This window comes from Ovis aries, chromosome 23 (assembly GCF_016772045.2).
Source record: "Ovis aries strain OAR_USU_Benz2616 breed Rambouillet chromosome 23, ARS-UI_Ramb_v3.0, whole genome shotgun sequence".
Classification (NCBI taxonomy): Eukaryota; Metazoa; Chordata; class Mammalia; order Artiodactyla; family Bovidae; genus Ovis; species Ovis aries.
In genome coordinates, this window is record NC_056076.1 from 42,020,687 (window position 1) to 42,037,939 (window position 17,253).

Consider the following 17,253-nt stretch of genomic DNA (forward strand, 5'->3'; position numbering starts at 1 on the left):
TGGTGCTAGTCACTAAGAATAGAAAAGATAAAAGATAAGGGTGCAAGTTTAATGAACTCTGGGACCAATTGGTTTCAACGTTTGTATTAAAATACAATATATCGAAAGAACACTTGGATATTTGGTTCTGAAGCTGAAGAGGGCTAAGAAAGAATGAGCACGAGAATGAAAATGGATGGATGGATTGTGTAATTGTCATCTCATTCAGAGTGGGTGGTGAGCGCTCCAGGGAGATGATGTAGAACAGAGCACGAGTCAAGTGAATCAAGGACAGAGCCCTGGGGAAATCACCTGTGGCTTAGATTTCACTGGACTGATGGCAACATAATTGTAGGTGGAAGGGTGAAGGGCCAGTAAGAAAGAAGTAGTCAAGGCTGCAAGGGTAAACACTGTCCAGGAGCTTGACTGTTCAGGAAAGAAGAGAGGTTTAGGTGGAGGAGAAGAGTATAGGCTTAAACAGTTTCTTTTTTTAAAGTCTGTTTCTTTATTCCCATTATTGTGTTAAGGCAAAAGAGAAATGAACTGGAAAGATTGGTTTCTAGAAATGAGTCAATCAAAAAAGAGGTTTTAATATAGAAAAGAAGTGGAATAGGAAGAAAGAAAGAAAAACCAAAAAAACGAAATGACTAACCAGGCACATCTTGGTTTGTGGAGCCCAAAGCTTATGTAATTTTGGGGGTCGAGGTTCTTTAAGAAATGACTAGAAAGATACAGGGCCATGTAAGGGGATCATGAAAGTCAGAGGCCTTGCATTTTAAGCTTCATGAATTTTTAAGTAATCTCATATCAGTTAGTGATAGTTTACATTCCAGGGAGATGGAGACAAGAAGATTATTAACGAGCCTTGGTGTAGGGCTGGTTGCCTTAAACAGGGGAAATACTTCTTTTGAGAATTCCTGTAGCCTGTACATTGCAAGAGGCCAGGGAGCTTGTTACTCTTGTTCATTGATTTATCTGCAGAACTTGATGCAGTCATTGTTAATAGGTACTCAGTAAATATTTGTCAAATGTTCGATGAAACAGGAAGAAAAATCATGAGATTCAGTGCTAAGATAGCCCAACCTCAATTTTAAGGAGCAACTGTCTTGGTAGTAGATGCAATCAGAAGGGGGATGGCAGTGAAAATGGAACTTCAGAATAATTATGATTTAGAATAGATACTGGGGAAGGAGGCAGAGTAGACAGAGCAGGAGGAGACTATGCTTGTAATCGGGAGAATGGTTGAAATAATGCAGTCTACGAAAGGACTGAGTCTTCCTACTGTTAAATGTTGCAGATTGTGAAACTGCTGCTTCGTCATGGTGGAAACCCTTTTCAAGCTAATAAACATGGGGAGCGTCCAGTGGATGTGGCAGAAACAGAGGAGCTGGAGTTGTTGCTGAAAAGAGAGGTGCCTTTGTCTGATGATGATGAGAGTTACACAGGTTTGTTCCACATGGTCTCCGTTCACCTGTTAACATGCTATTTTAGTAGAATGTTGTACTTCTGCTTTGTAACACCTAGCACTCTAGCTGTTCAGAATGGTGAGTTTGGTAACCTCAGTTGAGGTCCTGTCTCCACGTCTTCCGTGTAAATGGAGTCCTGATGCTCTTGCCCTATTTCTGTGATTTCTTTTCCCCACAAATTGCTGATGTCAGATTCGAGCCTGTTGCAGACTCTCTCCCCATTAATAGTTACCAGCACTGCTACACACTGCCACTGCTAGCTGTACCACGTCTGAATTATTTTAATCCTTTTATCAATTAGAGCACTGCTCACCAGACCCTTCCTGGCATTGATGAGTCACCTTTGTATTTTTATTTTTGTGTTTAGGTGGTTGAATTCTGGTCATTGTTGTAAAATTGCGGCACAATTTTACAATCACAGTTTTAAAAAGGGAAGATCCAAGAAGAGTATTTGAGAAAACTTTTGGCATACTCAGAGTTTTTAAAAAACCGATAAGTAAAAAACATACCTGCTCCAGGACTGGTTTCTGTTGTGGAGGGGGGAAATAGTTATAAAAGATATTACATCATTTAGCAAGGATTATGGACAGTAGATTAGTGTTGTTTCAGTGTAAATTCATGAAATTGGCAACTGTGCTGTAACAAATAATATCTTTATGTCTTGCAAAATACTCTCTGAAGTATATAGGGTAAAGAGCCATTATATATGTAATTTACCCTCATATAGTTAAGGAAGAAAATGTATTTATACACATATGTTATATATAGAAAGAAAGTATAATGCAAGAAGAGTAAAGTGTTAATAGGAAAACCTAGATAAAGGATTCATAGTGTTTATTATTTTTTATTTTCTAACTTTTTGTGAGTTGAAATTATTTCCAAATTAAAACTAAAATACAAATTTAGATCTGTTGAAAAGATCTAAAGCTGACAAAGACAGTAGCAGTAGTCATTCCTGGTACCCAGATTATAATTGGGAAATATTTTCTCCTAAAAGAAAGCCAGACTTTCTTGGAAAACAATGGATGATGCTAAACTAAGTCTAGGGCAGGAAATATAGAACATCTCCTTATTTCAGATTTCAGGTTTTGTCAGAAGGCCTTAGACAGCTTGGAACAGTTCTCCACTGGCCAAAAATGGGAAAGTTTGAGCTTCAGTAAGGGTGTTAATTGCAAAGATTTGAAACCCATTGAACATGTATAAATTCATGAATCTTTCATGGTGAATTTTTAAATTAATTCATGGTTACCAAAGAACCAGTTTGTTATCTTAAAAAATAGGCAAAAAAGGGGAAAAGTCAATCATTTATTTTGCTTCCATATTCCTGTATGAACTCTTACCACTGGGTAACCTCATTATGATGAGAAGAAATGTTTTCTTATAAGATTACTCCAGCTAAAAGAATGACAAGAGAGACTGACCACTTTGCAGCCCCCTGTTAGTTGATGTCTGGGAGCATTGAGCATCAGTAGTTGCCAACATTAAATTAGAAAGAGGATGAAACCCTTGCCTGCCCTCCTGCTGGAGAGACTCTCTGCTCCTCTCCTCAGTCCTCCGGGTCAGATCCTGCTGCCATTGGCAGGAGGGGCCCAGACAGACGAGTGTGCTGAGCTGCACCCAGCATCTTCTCCCAGCTGGATTGTACGAAAAGAGGGAGGACTTGTAGAAAAAAATAAAAATGACTTAAAACACCATGTCAGACTTTAAAAAATGGACAAGACTAAAATTTTAATTGTGTACTTAATAGGTACTTCTCCAGGGGAATTTTGTACAAAACTCAGTTAAGGTGAATAGCACATAAAAGGTTCAGGATATTGGGTTTTTTAAATACTGAGAAATTCTCAAGATGATATGTTAGGGGAAATGCCTGGTATGTTTTCAGTAGTTCTGAAAGGGGCCGGCAATAGTGATTGTTCTCGTATTCCACTTAGGAAAGGATCAAGGCTTCTGCTTGACTATCACCCGTCCAAAAGGGGGGCTAATTATAAGGAGAAGAAACATGGGGGAGGGAGGAATAGAGAGAGACAAACATGTTATTTAAAGCTTTGACAGCAGTGTTTAGTAGTGGAAATTGTAATGATGGGAGCTAAAACTATAGGAGGAATTGTAAAGGTGGCAACTTTCCTTTTTGTGTATATTTTCTCTCCTTCACCCTCCAATAAATGTAGACTGAAGTGTTTGGTACATAGACATTGCTTAACAAATATTTGTTTAATTGGAGGAAGGGGTAATTGGGCCTTAGGGATTATGCCAGAAGCTTCCATTACCCACAAATCCAGAGTCGCTGAACCTGTAGACTGAGTTTGTCCATTAAGGAGACTGGGTGAGTCTGGGAACACCTGGTCTGGCAACAGAAAGGTCTCCTCTGGTGCTTCAGCATGGAGGGGCCATCTGTGAGCTTGGAGGACATAGCTGGTGAAGGAAATGGAGATACTAACATGATTATCTCCTAACCCCTGTCACGTCTTTAATTTCAAAGTATTTGTAAATCCATCTGCCAGGTGCAAACTGAAAGTCAGTTGAACATCTTTGCACTGTATGAAATAAGGATTATAATAACTGAATTATGTAGTTTCCATAGGGAAGTAAGAAAATAAGATTTGAAGAAGAGAAACATTCTATATGATATGTTAATTCTCCCATTTATTATGCCTATGGACTTTGTAATCCTGGTCTCTTCAGAAAACAATAGCAGTGAAAAGCAGCTTTGGTTAAAAATCTTTCTTTGAGAAAGAAGTGCTGCAATAAATTTTCCCTTGGAAGAAGTTAGGTATTTTATTTGAACTTACGTGTTTCATTAGAGTAAAGCACGTCTTTTAGAACCGTTTTTTATTTTCACTGATACTGTTTCATGTGTTCATCAGCTATGTATTGATTTTTCAGCATACTTATTTTCCACATGGTGAATGTGCCTGAATTATTGCTTGATCAAAATCCCTCAAGGAATGATTTAAAAATCATCAGTAAAAATCATCCGTAAGTATCATACAAAGATTTTGAAGTTGCTGAAAAAGACTGATGAAAATACCCAAATTTATTGTTTAATTTACATGAGGTCCTTGTCAGATTAAACATCTCTAAATTCAGAATGTATTAATATTTAATGGAGTATTAATTTGACTGCCCATAGACATTTGTACATGTAAAGCTTGACAGCATTGTTACCCATTTTGTATGTACGTCATCCATGTGACAGATACACTTTAAGTGTTGCAAAGTTAGAGAGTATAACTGGTTGTGGATTTCAGAACTTAAATTTGGAGTAAAGAGGCATTCTGTAGGAAACATTTTAGAGTTTGGCTTATCCCATTAGGTGTTGTGCTTTGTGACTGTTCTGCAGAGTGTCAGGTCCTCAGGGCACAGAGCTTGTGCCAGAATATATGCCAGTGCACGGCTTCTTTCATCAGAGAGGAGAATGCTCTGACAAGAGGTATCTGTCCGATGAGCTCAGAGTGTGCTTGTGACGTCGCTGATTTCCTCTGATACAAGCCTGTTACTTCATCATTTCATCACAGATTAGTAATAAACAATGTGCAGGGTGGCCCAAGTTCGTGAACCTCCTTGAGTAGTCATTTTATGTCATGCACATCAGATATATATGATATTGTTGGAGGAATTCATGTCCTGGTCAGTACAACTGATTTGCATATAAGTGTACAGCACTTAAATCTGCATAATTCTGTGGTTTTCCCCCCTAACCTCTGCCCTTTGACCACAATCTTATTCCATATTACCTTCCTGACAGAAATTCTATCTGATAATAGGATTTGCTACAGATATTTGCTTCTTGTTAACCTGCTGAATCTTCTCTGGTGGCCCAGAGATTAAAGCATCTGCCTCCAATGCAGGAGACCCGGGTCCGATCCCTAGGTCGGGAAGATCCCCTGGAGAAGGAAATGGTAACCGACTCCAGTATTCTTGCCTGGAGAATCCCATGGACTGAGAAGCCTGATAGGCTACAGTCCACGGGGTCACAAAGAGTCGGACACGACTGAGCGACTTCATTTACTTACTTAACCTGCTGAAAGCTGAGTCATATTCCGAGAACTAGACCATGCTCCTGAACCAGAATTACGGTACCAGAGAAGTGGGTGACTCTGTGTCGCACTGTGCCCCTCCCCATGCTTTCTATACTCATTAATTGCCAAAGATTCTGCTGCAGGTTTGCAGACCCTGTTTTATTATGTAAACAAAGTGCCCAGTGGGTAAAGTTGAAAATGCCAGGCATTGTTAAAAATAATTGTTCACCCTTTTCTTACATTGCTTTGACTGCCAGTAATCTGGCCATGTTTATTAAGCCACTGCTATAAGCTTTGCTCACTTGCATGCTTCGGATTAAGCAAGGAAATACTCCATCATAAGTAGGCAGTCTGTGTTTAGAGTCTACCATGAGACAGATTAAGAAGTTTCTAAAAAGACAGTGATATGTTTACCTCTGGTGTTTGCTGAGTGCATTTCTGTGTTATAAAGTACACAAAATGACCAGTAATTCAAAGCTTTATTTTCCTAATGTTAAAAGATTGTAACTATTCTAAATATATTGTCATATTTGTTAAACTCATATCCTCAGTTTTATATTTCAGGAACTATGAAAATATGACCATTCATGCAGATATGGAATTATAACAGTTAATAAATCAAGAGATTCAAAAAACAATTACTTAAGTCAAAATAGACCAGAAATTTTTATTAAATGGATTATGTGATGTTAACAATTAAACTGTAAGTAGGAAGAAGACCCACCTGAGGAAGTTTTAAAACAAGCTTCTTTTAACCTTCGAAGCATAAAGACTACAGGTAGAGGTCACATAGAGTAAGCACTGTGCTTGGTGTTCAACAACTTTTATTCTTCACCCATCTTACTGTGGTATAGGTGCTTACAAGAAATGAAAAGGCATGTGATGTGCAGAGGGCTGAGCATACAGCATAATAGGCAATAAGATATTCTTTAGTGATTAGTTAAAAGAAATTCTGTCACCATGTTTTGCATACTCTGCTTTTTCTCCTCTGTTTTGTGATATATATGGTACACTTTATACACAGAGTTCTGATTTTAACTCTTCACACGTTTCTCTAAATATCACCAACTACTTCTACCTTAACCTTAAACAGCCAAAACCTCTATAGTTCTCTTATTTGAAAGCCAATACTTTAAAATCAGTACAGGTTTTATCATGCGTTTTATGTAGATTCATTATATCAACCTAACTCTAAAGCTTAAGAGTTTTAAATTCAAGGTTGAATGTCTTTTTAAAATTTTATTTGTCAAATTTTGTTAAGTGGAGAAAAAGGGAAAGAAATTATTGTACCTAAATTACCATATTATAAGCATTTGCTCTTTAGTAGTGTCTATAAAAATTGCATAGTTCTACATTTTTTACTTGCTCATATATCAGAAAAATACATGGGAAATTGTGACTGCAGCTAGTATGTTGTTTGGATATCTGCAAATGAATATGTCTTTAAATTTTTGTGTTACATAAAATAATAATCTCAATATCTCTCTTTGAAGTTTATCTAAATATAATCAAGAAATTTTAAGTGTATTTGCCCAACATACATAAAATGGCTTATTGCAAATTCAGAATGAATTGATTTTTTGTTAAAAATATATTAGATTGATGGTTTGTCTTATAAACTGCATTTCTACCAATGCCTAGCAACTTAAAGTGAGTCTGTCACATTATTTTAGTCCTTGAGATATTGCTGACTATTTAAGACTAAAACTCTCTGAAGGGTACATTTGGGCAGAATTCTTAAAAAAGACCTTTAACTTAAAATATTACATATATGTATACAAATAAATGAGTTTAGCCTTAGCTGTATCATCCTGTTTTACCTACTCATGGTTTAAAGGACCTCCATGTAATATATATTAAAAAATATATATGCATATATATATATATATATATACACACACACGTATTGATGAAATAGCCGAGACTGGGTGATTTTTGTCAGTTTCCTTTAGTGACATCAAATTTTTTGTAGTGATACCAGTCATATTTTCAGAGGGGGACAGTCTTGATTAATTTATACTTTATAGACTTCATTTTTGTGTGACTGATACATTGATAGAAAGGCCATGTATAACTAAGGGAGTGTACAGAGTAGTGGGGTACTTGGTTTTACTTTTTATGTCAATTTCGCTTTTAGACATAGTGTTTTCACCTATTGATTATACTCTCTTCTCTCCCCAGCTCACCCCGTAGTTCTTTGCTGTAACTCCTTTACCTGTACCTGTTACTGTAGAAATACAGTGAAAATATATTCCCATATAGCATACTTACTTCCAAATAAATGTACTAAACATGACTACTTTTTTCCTATACAGTAAAATTAAAATAACCTTTACTTAGGAAAATTGAGGTTTATTTTATTTTAAATTGAGCTTTAGAAATGGAGATTTAGAATAAGCTGTATAAAATTACCCAATATTTTATTTTCCTGTCTCTAGACTGCATTTTACAATCAATTTAGGGATATGGAAGCTATAAAGATATGTTTCCTAAAATGCAGGTGTTTTTTTCTAATGTTACTTCCTTGACTAGAACGTAAGTTATATTTATGTAATCAGGTTCGGTATACTGGTTGTGGTTAGTAGAGTATTGCGGAGCAAAGCAACAACTCAAATATCCCTCCCAGTGGAGCCCCGGGGGCTCTGAAGTTCAGAGCCAGCTTGTTGCAGGCGCATTCTCAGCAACAGACTGCGGTTAGAGGGACCAAGGAGCACATGCAGGGGACGCCTGCTGTAGAGGTCCTCCATTAAACTGCTGAAGAAACCAGTTTTTCCCTTTATCAGTATGAAAAGAAATCCAGTGAGTTGAGGAAAATCAACTGAAAGACAAACAAGAAGGGCCAAAATGAACAAGCACAACAGTTGATCTGGAGAATGAAAATTACATAGGAAGCAGAAGGGTAAGTTCTCAGTGCGTTTGGAGATGCTGGGATAGTGGTGGGGGCTGTCGATCCAATAACCCTAACAGGCCACCTTGAAAAAGTTGGCCAGGAAAGTCCTTGAAATATGTTTTTCATTACTGAAAGTAAGCATTCCATATAGGGTTAAATAATAAACTGGACATCACTGAAGATCTAATTTGAGATCTTAAGAGAAGGGCAACACATAAAACATTGAAAAGTACATTAGGAATATGAGAAAAATGGTTTAAAAAAAGACCATACCCAGCATATCCAATATTATTTTTAAATAATAATTGTTGGGAAGAAAATAATTTTTTTAGTTGAAGAAGATGTCTCTTAACTGAAGAAAGATATTTGTAGATCAAAGGGGAATGTACAAAGCAAAAACAAAAAGCATGAAAAGGGAAAACCCCACATCAAGTTACATCACGACTTCAAGGATAAAGATTGTTTAAAATTTTACAAACTCCCAGAATCAGAGGCACAGAATCAGAGTCAGAGTGACTGATTTCTTGTTCTTAAAAGCTGTTGTGAGAAGATGGGTGCAGCTTCAGGCTCAGCGTTGTATGAAAATTATTTTGAACCTAAAATTTCATTCGCAACTAAAGTGCAAGGTTAAAAAAAGTCTAAGGGGAAAATGCAAAGATTCAGATTTTGATGAAAAATTCCCAAGTGACAGCAACGAGCAATTGTCATATTTTAGAACAAAGTGTCAGAGATATTTGTGAAGAATTTATCAAGAAAGGAGTAGATTATAGTACAGATAGTGTGTGAATTAGATTTTGAGAATTCACCGTGTCATGTAAATATCCCCTTCCGTTCTTTTGTTCTTGTAATTTTTTGTTGTTGCAAAAATCATTTGCCTGGTAATTTTTCTCAAAATCTGGGTTTTGCTTGTTGCATCTCCATGATTTCAATTTATTTTCCAAATAAGGCCTTGAGATGTACAAGAACAACTTTCAAATGTATTGCATTTTTAATCAATTAAGTTTTATATTTTGTTATTTAGCACTTTTTCACAGATAACAAAATGCTTTAATGAAAAATTTAATGCTTTAATGATTGCTTATTTCTCACTTGTCTCCCTCATTTCCCAGAGAAAATTGTTGCAATGATAAACATAATATTTGTTAAAGGAGCTTTTTTATCAGAAATAATTCAGTAAACTGTTCTAAATACAAATTCAAACCTAGTAACTAAATAGTAAAGATGAAAAAAGTTGGTAACAAATTAAAAACGGTGTCGTATCACGATGACCATGGCCATTTTCAGTACAGGGGCTTGAGGATTTGGATTCTTATGTGAAGTTCTCACTATCCTAAGAGAGGTGGAGCAAACATGTTTGTTTTTACTACTACGCCAGAATTCCAAGACCAGCTTTATCCATAGTCCTGGGTAAAGTAAATAAAAAAGGTTTAGGACTCCTTAGGGAAGAAAAGGGATTTGAACCTAGTCTGCCAGCAGAATGGCATCACAGAGACATAGAGTCATCTCTGGGGTCCCAAACTGGCCAGCTTTAGGAGAGCCATGCAGGGTCCTGATTGGCAGTACTGAGAGCCCACACGCAGAGGAGCGAGCCTGGTGGGCGGGTGCAACTCAGTGGCCAGGGCCAGGCTGCCATCCTCCTCCTGGGGTAACTCCACACTGTCATCATGGTATATCGTGATTATATATTAACTCCGTGTAACATGCAGCCCTTAAAAACAGTAACAAAGAAAATGCAACTTAAAAAGAAAATGTCTGCAACTATTGAATGAAAAAAAGCTGTATATGAAATGGGACATGCTGTGTTTGAGCTGCCTTTTGTTACATTAGTTGTTTTCACACCCTGAAGTCTGCCTGAAGTTCCTAATATTCAGTGCTTTTGCTGTGAGAAGTCTGCTCCCCTTTCCCAGGTGCTGACTGGAGAAGGGTACCTGCATCCTTTCAACCGGGTCCCAGCAGCCATCTGAGCCATCATCAGGCTGAGTCACTGTTACTCTGCAGAGCTGTGTTCTTTTCATCACATCACACCTCCTGCTGAGCACTTTGTGCCTAGAGAAGCATACTAAATGTTTACTTAAGATTGATTCTAGTGTCGACTTGAGGTGTAAAGGAATACACAAGGGAAAAAATCATTCCCAGTTCCATTTAAACTTACCTAATGGGAAAGAATATAAATAGAATAGTTATATACAAACCATAAAACATCAACTCCTTAAAAACTGCAAGGGGAGAAAAGTCCTCAAAAACAAATTGTAAATAAGATGCCAACAAGGAAAATAACACCTGTCATATAAGTACATATTCTTGTATTTATTTAATTGAGGAACAGAACAAATACTACTTCCAAAACAGCTGTTCCCTTGTTTGCACCATAAAGTTCTACAGTTTAATGCTTGGTATTGCAGTGTTAAGAACTGGGAATGGAGTTATGCTTACAAGCAGCTGTCATTCTAAAAATGTTCTTTTTTTAATTCCACATGTCAATATAACTGTCACTCAGTTGGCACTTAATAGTGTTGGAATATTATCACATCTTCTCCACATCTCTCCAGAGCTCTTGTCCAGTGCTCAGAACCTTACAGACACTCTAAAATGGCGTTTGCAATTTGAATTTCCATGTAAACAATATTTGAGAGCTAGATCACTTTTAGGGAAAACTTGATGTATTCAAATAAATTGATTACCTTTATATTGTTATATATTTAGCCAAAAAAGTGAAGTTTGATGTTCTCCTCTTTTGGTTAGAGTCTTCAGTTTTCTTTTAATTTTACAGGCCTGGGTTTTCTTTTCAGTTGGAGGCTCCATGCATACAACATACATTTCAGCTAAGAAAAGATGCCCAACTAGGAAGGAAAAAATCTATAAAAGAACTAAAGAATAAAGTAGCTTTTTTCAAATTATATATCAGTCTATCTGTTACAATCTTGATTTTGTGATTGGTGGATATATTTCTTCTTCTTTTTTTTTTTAACTGGTGGTAAAGCTGACAATCATGTTTCTTGTGAACAACCATTCACCTTTATTCAAGTTCTGTCCTTATGGGAATCATTTGATCATTTATGCTTTTAGTAGTAAAAAGTTCTGAAGCATATAAAACTAATTTTTATTAAACTTTTAAAGTTAGTGATTGTTAATCTTTTCTGCATCAAAGAATTTTACTTAAATATTCTCTGTCCAGGAAAAAAGAAGATGTACATATATATAAAATTTTATAGGAGACTTCCCTTTTGGTCCAGTGATTAAGTCTCCATCCTTCAGGGCACCAGTTTGATCCCTGGTTGGGGAACTAAAATCCCACATGCCACATAGCGTGGCCACAAAATGCTTTTTTTTTTTTTTACGTTAGTAGCCAATGTTTCCCTGAATCTAGCCCTTTTGGAGTTTTAATTATATTGTTCATATATTTTAATATTAGTTTATATATGTGTATCTATAGTATGTCCAGTGTATTGTGTGCTTTTACAGGTGTCATGAGGTATCATACTAAAGCAGAGTCTCTGAAGCTTTTCCACAAAACTGTAGCAAAGCTCTTACATATTTTTTCATTGTATTATTTACATGTAAATATGAAAAATTTTCAGAATTGAAGTATTTGCTGTATATGCTATGTTTTTTCTCTCAGTATTATTTTCCTGACAGTTGTCTCTTGACTAACAGGAGATTTTCTTTTTCATATTCTAGATTCTGAAGAGGCTCAGTCTGTAAATCCTTCCAGCGTTGATGAAAATATTGACTCTGAGACAGAGAAAGACTCTCTCATCTGTGAAAGTAAACAGATAGTTCCCAGTAAAGCACCTCTTCCATCTGCCCTTGATGAGTATGAGTTCAAAGATGATGATGAAGAAGAAATAAATAAAATGATTGATGACAGGCATATTCTTAGGAAAGAACTGCGAAAAGAGAATGAATCTGAAGTAGAAAAGAGTAGTTTATTTGCAAAACAGGAAAAAGCTTTCTATCCTAAATCATTTAAAAGTAAAAAACAAAAGCCATCTAGGGTTTTGTATTCAAGTTCTGAAAGTTCAGATGAAGAAATTCTTCAGAACAAAAAGTGTTCTGCTCCGTGTTCTGTCCCTGAAACATCAAATTCTGATATTCAAACCAAAAAGGAATATGGAGTTTCAAATGAACACAAACAGAAAGGCAAAGTTAAAAGAAAATTAAAGAACCAGAACAAAAATAAAGAGAACCAAGAGCTGAAGCAAGAAAAAGAGGGGAAAGAAAATACCAGAGTAACAAACTTGACAGTTAATACTGCACTAGATTGTTCAGATAAGACCAGAGATGAGGGGAATTTTAGGAAATCTTTTAGCCCGAAAGATGATACTTCATTACATTTATTTCATATTTCCAGTGGTAAATCTCCCAAACATTCTTGTGGACTCAGTGAAAAGCAGTCAACACCACTAAAACAAGAACATTCTAAAACCTGTTTATCACCAGGAAGTTCTGAAATGTCATTACAGCCTGATCTTGTTCGGTATGACAATATAGAATCTGAATTCTTGCCAGAAAGTTCAAGTGTAAAATCTTGTAAGCATAAGGAAAAAAACAAACATCATAAAGATTTCCACTTAGAATTTGGTGAAAAATCAAATGCCAAAATAAAAGATGATGATCACAGTCCAACATTTGAAAATTCAGATTGCACACTGAAAAAAATGGATAAAGAGGGTAAAACATTAAAAAAACATAAGTTAAAACATAAAGAAAGGGAAAAAGAAAAGCATAAAAAAGAAATTGAAGGTGAAAAGGAAAAATACAAAAGTAGGGATGGTACTAAAGAGCTGCAACGGAGTGTGGAATTTGATAGAGAGTTTTGGAAAGAGAATTTTTTTAAAAGTGATGAAACTGAAGATCTATTTTTAAGTATGGAACATGAGTCCCTAACGTTAGAAAAAAAGTCAAAGTTGGAGAAAAACATAAAAGATGATAAATCAACCAAGGAAAAGCATATCTCCAAAGAGAGAAACTTTAAAGAAGAACGGGAAAAGATTAAAAAGGAAAGTGAGAAATCTTTTAGGGAGGAAAAAATAAAAGATTTAAAAGATGAGAGAGAGAATGTACTTACAGATAAAGAAACAGAATTCAGCTCTCTAGGTGTAAGTGCCACTGAAGACACTATAGGGTTACATTCAGGGGAAAAAGAAATAGAAATTGAAAAGCATATGAAAGAAAGTAAGGAAAAATCTGAAAAACGATTTCAAACCAAAGATAGGGACATTGAGAGGGCTGACAGAAAAAATTCTGAAAAAGAGAAGAAGATAAAACATGAGCATAAGTCAGAGAAAGACAGATTAGATCCTAGTGACTCTGTCGACAGAATAAAAGAAAAGGACAAGCTATATTCACATCACACAGAAAAATGCCATAGAGAAGGTGAGAAGCTAAAAAACATTACTACCATTAAAAAAAACGATGACAGAGATAAAAGTAGAGAAAAGATGGATAGGAAACATGACAAAGAAAAACCTGAGAAAGAGAGACATCCAGCAGAGAGCAAAGAGAAGCACTTGATGGAAAAAAAAAACAAGCCATCAGATAATAGTGACTATTCTAAATCAGAAAAAAGCAAAAATAAAGATAGGGAGGTAGATAAAAAGGACAAATCTAGAGACAGTGTGAATATAAGTAATTCCAAACACTTCCAGGAAGAGAGAAAGTCAAGTATAACAGACAGTAATAAAGCACAACATGAAAAAACTTTCTCTCTCAAAGAAAAAACAAAAGATGAACCTTTAAGAACTCCTGATGGAAAAGAAAAAGATAAAAAAGATATAGATAGATATAAAGAACGAGACAAACATAAGGATAAAATTCAACTGAGTAGTTCACTCAAACTAAAATCTGAAGCAGATAAGCCTAAACCTAAGTCATCACCAGCATCAAAAGATACTCGGCCCAAAGAAAAGAGGCTCGTGAATGATGACTTAATGCAGACCAGCTTTGAAAGGATGCTAAGCCTTAAAGACCTGGAAATAGAGCAGTGGCACAGAAAACACAAGGAAAAGATTAAGCAGAAAGAAAAGGAACGGTTGAGAAATCGCAATTGTTTAGAACTTAAAGTAAAAGATAAAGAAAAAACAAAGCATGCACTAGCTGAGTCCAAAAATAAAGAACTTACTAGATCAAAGAGTTCTGAGTTGACTGATACTTACACTAAGGAGAAACACTGTAAAGATGCTGTAAGTAATAGATCCCAATCTGTGGACACCAAAAATACAATGAGTTTAGGCAAGTCATCCTTTGTTTCAGATAATAGCTTGAACAGGTCTCCTAGATCAGAAAGTGAAAAGCCAGGTCTCAGCTCCAGGTCTGTCTCCATGATTTCAGTGGCTAGCTCAGAAGATTCCTGCCTTACTACAATGACAACCCCAAGGCCTCCAGTTGAGTATGACTCAGACTTTATGTTAGAGGGTTCAGATTCTCAAATGTCCTTTTCCCAGTCACCGTTTTTGCCAGTTGCCAAATCTCCTGCCCTTCATGACAGGGAGCTAGATAGCCTGACTGACCTATCAGAGCGGATTAAAGCATCGTATGCTAGCAGGCTTCTGACTTCCCATCTCCGGGCATCTTCTGTTGAAGATGCTAAACTAGTTACAAATGAAGGGAGATCAGCTGCAGAAGCCCGAAGATGTAGCATGCCCTCTGTCATTTGTGAGCATACAAAGCAATTCCAAACAATATCAGAAGAGAGCAGTCAAGATGGCTCAGCTGTGCCAAGAGATATTTCTCCTTCTCCCAAATCTGAGGTATCTTCCAACGTGCCTGAAAGAGAACTTTTGAGCGTGTCTAACATACATTCCAGTTTTGCAGCCTCTCCAACTAGATCTATAAACAGCAAATATAATTCTGCTGATACAAATGTCATCAAGGGCGCTGCTCCCATGGGCATGCTGATGGGCAGTCCTGTGCACTTAGAGCCCTCTAATCAGGTTGGTGTGATCCAAAGTAAGTCATGGGAGATGGAGTCGTTAAACACCGGAGACTTTAGCTGCCCAAATTCTGCTGCACCTGATCAAGATTCTTCTGTTCAGGGTTTTTGTAATCCTGAAAACAAAGTATTGAGAGAACAGAATATTGATTTTGTGTCCGTGCACCAGACTGAATTGCCAGGAAACACTTGTGCTCAGGATCCAGCGTCCTTTCTCCCTTCCCAGCAACCTTGCTCTTCTCATGGCCAATCACTTTCAGATGCTGAATCTATTTCCAGACATACTTCTTTGTCCTATGTCACCACTCAAGAACCAGGTATTCTACAGCAGAAAAATGCAATTCAAATGATCAGTTCTGTTTTGGATACTGATACTGAACCTACAAAAGATATGGAAAATACTTTTGTCCTAACAGACGTTCAGAAGACAGATGCCTTTGTCCCAGTGTACTCTGAAAGCACTGTTGAAGAAGCAGCGCCAAATTTCGAGAAAGCTAGTACTTTGCCAGTATTGACATCAGAAAAGGACTTTAATGGAAGTGATGGGTCTTCCCAGCCAAATCCTCATTACGCATTTAGCAAGCTAATGTTTAAGTCTTCCAGTGGCCATGAGGCTGAAAAAAGCACTTCTGATGCTCAGGATACTTCACATGAAAAAGAAAACAAACTGGAGAGTTTGGGTTTGACTCATTTAAATGATAAGTGTGATTCTGATTTATGTGAAATGAATGCAGGAGTGCCAAAAGGAAACCTGAGTGAACCAGATAATCCAAAACATTGTCCTGAAAGTGAGAAATGTTTGCTTTCCATCGAGGATGAGGAGTCACAACAGAGTACTTTATCGAGTCTGGAGAACCATCCACAGCCATTGGCTCCACCAGAAATGCATAAATATGGACACTTAGTTAAAGTAGAACTAGAGGAAAGTGCTGAAGATGATAAACCTGAAAACCAGATCCCTCAAAGGATGACCAGAAACAAAGGAAACACAGGAGCCAGTCAAAGCAAGCAGCTTCTGGCCAGCTGTGCACTGTTGCCAGACAAAGACAGTGAGTCTGCGTCCCCTCGAGGAAGAATAAGATTAACTGAGGAGGACGACCCTCAGATTCATCACCCGCGGAAAAGAAAAGTGTCTCGGGTGCCTCAGCCAGTGCAAGTGAGTCCGTCTCTGCTGCAAGCAAAAGAGAAAACCCAGCAGTCCCTGGCTGCCATTGTGGACTCGCTGAAGCTCGATGAGATCCAGCCATACAGCTCAGAGCGCGCAAATCCCTATTTTGAATACTTGCACATAAGAAAAAAGATTGAAGAGAAGCGCAAGTTGTTATGTAGTGTGATCCCTCAGGCACCTCAGTATTACGATGAATACGTGACGTTTAATGGGTCATATCTCCTGGATGGAAACCCCTTAAGCAAGATCTGCATACCCACAGTAAGTAGCCTCTCTTGATACACTGAGAACCCCATTGGTAGGAATGTGATGGAGGTCACGTGTAGTCTTCAGTTTTCTAGTAACCGCATGTTAATGGGGGACTTCCCTGATAGCTCAGTTGGTAAAGAATCCACCTGCAATGCAGGAGACCCCAGTTTGATTCCTGGGTCGGGAAGATCCGCTAGAGAGGGGATAGGTTACCCACTCCAGTATTCTTGGGCTTCCCTGGTGGCTCAGCTGTTAAAGAATCTGCCTGCAATGTGGGAGACCGGGGTTCAATCCCTGGGTTGGGAAGATCCCCTGAAGAAGGGAAAGGCTATCCACTCCAGTATTCTGGCCTGGAGAATTCCATGGACTGTATAGTCCATGGGGTTGCAAAGAGTAGGAGACAACTGAGTGATTTTACTTTTGAAGTTTTAAAGAGTAAAAGGAGATGGGTGAAATAAATTTCACCCAATATATCCACAATTCTATGTCAAAATATAATCAGTATAGAAGAGCTTTTGAGATAGTCTACATAGGTGAATATTTGGTGCTGA

The 17,253-nt window shown here is 37.2% G+C and overlaps 1 protein-coding gene across 7 annotated transcripts in view; it reads left to right on the plus strand.

Moving 5' to 3' along the window:
- The window catches only part of ANKRD12 (ankyrin repeat domain 12), a 98,931-nt gene that overhangs the window by 68,959 nt on the left and 12,719 nt on the right, over positions 1–17,253 (plus strand). For all 7 annotated transcript variants that reach the window (XM_060405236.1, XM_060405238.1, XM_027960748.3 and 4 more), the window contains 2 exons: positions 1,277–1,424; positions 12,033–16,714. In XM_060405236.1, coding sequence (XP_060261219.1) covers positions 1,277–1,424; positions 12,033–16,714 — 4,830 coding nt within the window. The remainder of the gene's footprint in view (positions 1–1,276; positions 1,425–12,032; positions 16,715–17,253) is intronic.